Here is a 3,513-nt window from a genome sequence, read left to right on the forward strand (position 1 = left end):
ATATATGTATGTGTGTGTGTGTGTATATATATATATACATACACACACACATAATGTTCAGTGATTAATGTTTCAGGTCTAGGGGAAGAATAGTTAAATGACATTTCCTCTTGTAAAATAGGTATTATTATATTTAAAAATTCTAATATATTCAATTAACTGCATTGTTGGTTTAGGTTGGTAAGAGGCTTACGATGTCAGTAATGTGATAAAAGTGGTTTCTCATTAGGGCCTTTGTATTGGACATGAAGAACTTGCATTTAATTAGAACTTGATCCCAAATTTTCAAATCACTGTGTAGCCTTGGAATAATTACCGTAAACAAATGGTAGTAATCTATTTTATGCTAATAGTGTTGTTGGTGCGAGTCACGTTTCTCATTAGCTGATGTTACCATTAGACTACCTCATGGATTTCTTCCATGTGTCCGTTCTGTTACCTCTGGCACAACAGATAGGACGCTGCTTTTTCAGCTTTCATAAGAAAACCTGGGGGCCATTTGTGCTGATAGACGGCCGCCCTCTTCCTGTTCTGTGCCATAAAACACACTCTGGGTGTCATAAAGCAATCCAGTCGAATTCCTGCCAAGTTTGACGTGGTTTCCTGGGCCTAAGTACTTCTGAGTGGTAAAGGTTACTCAAATAATGCAGCTTGTAGAAATCACTTATAGTGTGTAACTTGCTACGAATACCACATGTAACTGTTTGACATTTAGTGTAGAAAGAAGGTATAGGCTATAAAGACAGCAGCTTAACTCCAGTCAGTGATTTCTTTTGTCTAATTGCTCTGGTCTATCCTTTCTCAGCTCTTAGCTTGTTTTCATAATACTTGCCCATGTATAATTGTTCTGTGGTTACATGAATAGTCTCAGGGCACTGAGAACCTGACATTTGCATTTTGGCTGTAAATATTTGATCATCCAGGAATTGAAGCTTGTATATCACACAGGGTATGGCTGGCACTCAAAACAAAATCACAGTTTGGCATGTTCTCAAAGACTCGTGAATACATAACTGCAAACAAATGCCAGTACTCTCACAGTGACTGGTGATCTGTTTGCTTAATGGCATCCATGCCAGATGGAGGAGCTTATGAGTCACGGTGGGCAGAGACGCGTTGGGAAAGCTAGAAATGCATTGTTCAAACAGCACTTAAAACCTGGCCAGTCATATGATGGTATTTATAAATTGAAGACAATAGTATATTAAGGCTGTCTGAGAAGTTTGACCAGCCAGTCTGTGCACACTTTAGCAATCAAAGCCAAGTGTAGCACTTTGTGCAGGCAAAAGGGCACATTTGTACCAAAATAAACACTCTAAATTAGCTTTAATTTGGAGCATTGTGCCAGCTGAAATACACGTGTATAAACAAAACTAAGAGGCATGATCGATGGATAGAGAGAAGAGAAGAAGGCAGGGGGAAGGAGCCAGAGAAGTGCAGAAGTGTGAAGGGAGTTTAAAAACAGTGTCAGTGTTAAAGCACCTAGAGGGAAAAAGGGAAAGGCCACAGAGAGACTAACACTGAGGGAGATGCAGCCAGTGAGTGTGGGTGGCTGATGGATGTGGGGGCTGTGTGTGTGTGTAGCAGGGGGGTGGATGGATTTTGGTGCGTCATTAATCAGCAACACCTCCCCTGACACTGTCTAGACAGCCGTCTGAGAGCTGCCCTGCTCTGCTGCGCTCTGTTCCCTCGATCAGAAATACACCTTTCTCTTCCCTCCCTCCGTTTATCTATCTATCTGTCTGTCTGGCTCTATACCCTTTTCCTTTTTTCTCTGTTCTTTCTTTTGGTCTTTATCTTTCAGGCTCTCTGTAAGGTTCCTTTCTCACTTTATCTTTCTTTCTTCTGTTCCTTTTTGTACTGTTTTTCCCCTCTCCTTATCTCAGTAGCCTTTCTTTATAACCCTTTCAGTTCCACTCTTTCGCTCTGTCTCACCATTTCAGTTGCCCCTCAGATTGTTTCCAGTCTCCGTTCAGTCTGCCTTGTCAGTGGGGGTTGACTATTAGAGCCACAGTCACTAATTGAAATGGGTTCCCTCTGATAATGACTCACCACAGTAGAAATGTGTTGAATTGGACAGAAATGTGAGAAATGAAGAAACTGATCATGCAAAAGAGCTAATTGAGGTGAAGATCTCTGACAAAGCTGGCTTATGAACCAGTTTGTTGAATGCCTGTTTTAACAGGCACTTCAGATCTTTTTTCTGATTTACTGTAATTACACACTAATGTATTTAATAGCTAATTGGTGACACAATGGCGGGTGCTGTTGTAGCAACAGGGTCATCATTGAGTGTTTATTTGTTAAATAACATACACAAATAGAGCTAAAATAACTGACTCATGCAGCTCTTTGAGAAATTAAAATTTTGTTGTACACCATTTTGATTGTTTTAAGCTCAGAAGAATTTTACAGCTTTTCATTCTATAATGTTTTTGTATATTGACAACTATTTTGGTTCTGGGAGGGTCATGTGACATGCAGTTCCACCAGTGGCCCCTATGCCAAAATAGACTTACAGGCCAGCTGTGGGTCGTTGGTTGGGACACTCAAGGTTCAGAGTCACAGGCTGTGAGTGAGCATGAGTAATGACATAAGAAAGAAGAAAAATAAATAGATACAAATCTAGATCATTGTACCTATTCAGGATCCAGTAAAGTAATAAATAAGATTATTGAAACAAAATCATCCAAGAACGGAACATCCTTCTTTGGTGGCTCACAGCCTCTCATGTTATATGAGGGGCTGCATGTAAAGCCACAAAGGTTGGAAACCATATAATGATTTACTATACGTGTTGCCAAACAACAATATTGTACAGGGTCAGTTGCAAGAGTTTAGACCAGATGGATAATATTGTTTCTATTGTGCTTTACATGGTCTTTGGTTGAAATTAAACATTTAGTGTGTTAAAAACTAACAGCATGTTGCTGAAAGTTTTGTTTACACATTTCAAGACTTTTGTCTTCTCTGCATTGTATATCAATTTAAAATTTTGAGTTGAATTTTATATAAATATTGTCACATCTATATTAGAAAAATGTTTTAGACCCTGAATTTGTTTTCAGCCACATCACCTGTTGATGCTAGCCAACTGTCACAGCACACCCATTCTGACACTGTTAACTGAGTCTCTTCTCTCTCTTCTCTTTTCTCCCTTGTCCCCTTCTCTTTCTTCTCCCACTCCTTTTTCCTTCTCTCTCTGCTCTTCTTCCCTCCCTTACTCCCCTCTTTTTTTCATTCCCCTGCCCTTTTCTCTTAATTTCCTGTCATCCTTCTCTCCTCCTCCTCCACCCTCCTTGTCCCTCTCTTCTTCCTGCCTTCACTCTTTCACACCATCTTCCGTTGCTGTTTTTCTGCCAGGTATTATACGCTCCCCAGGCCAGGGATCGCTTCACCGCTCCCTCCTTCATGCAGCGTGATCGCTTCAACCGCTTCCAGCCGACCTACCCCTACATGCAGCACCAGATCGACCTGCCACCCACCATATCGCTGTCTGACGGCGAGGAGGCC

General features: G+C 40.9%; 2 protein-coding genes across 2 annotated transcripts in view; both read left to right on the plus strand.

Moving 5' to 3' along the window:
- LOC109963851 (low-density lipoprotein receptor class A domain-containing protein 4) overlaps positions 1-3,513 on the plus strand; it is a 253,798-nt gene that overhangs the window by 244,338 nt on the left and 5,947 nt on the right. The window contains 2 exon segments of the mRNA XM_020606735.1: positions 3,364-3,509; positions 3,511-3,513. The exon segment at positions 3,511-3,513 is cut by the window's right edge and continues 5,947 nt beyond it. Coding sequence (XP_020462391.1) covers positions 3,364-3,509; positions 3,511-3,513 — 149 coding nt within the window.
- Positions 1-3,513, plus strand: part of LOC109963850 (melanocortin receptor 5-like) — a 174,091-nt gene that overhangs the window by 105,487 nt on the left and 65,091 nt on the right. The gene's annotated exons all lie outside the window — the stretch shown is intronic.

This window comes from Monopterus albus, unplaced genomic scaffold, assembly GCF_001952655.1.
Source record: "Monopterus albus unplaced genomic scaffold, M_albus_1.0 scaffold81.1, whole genome shotgun sequence".
Lineage (NCBI taxonomy): Eukaryota > Metazoa > Chordata > Actinopteri > Synbranchiformes > Synbranchidae > Monopterus > Monopterus albus.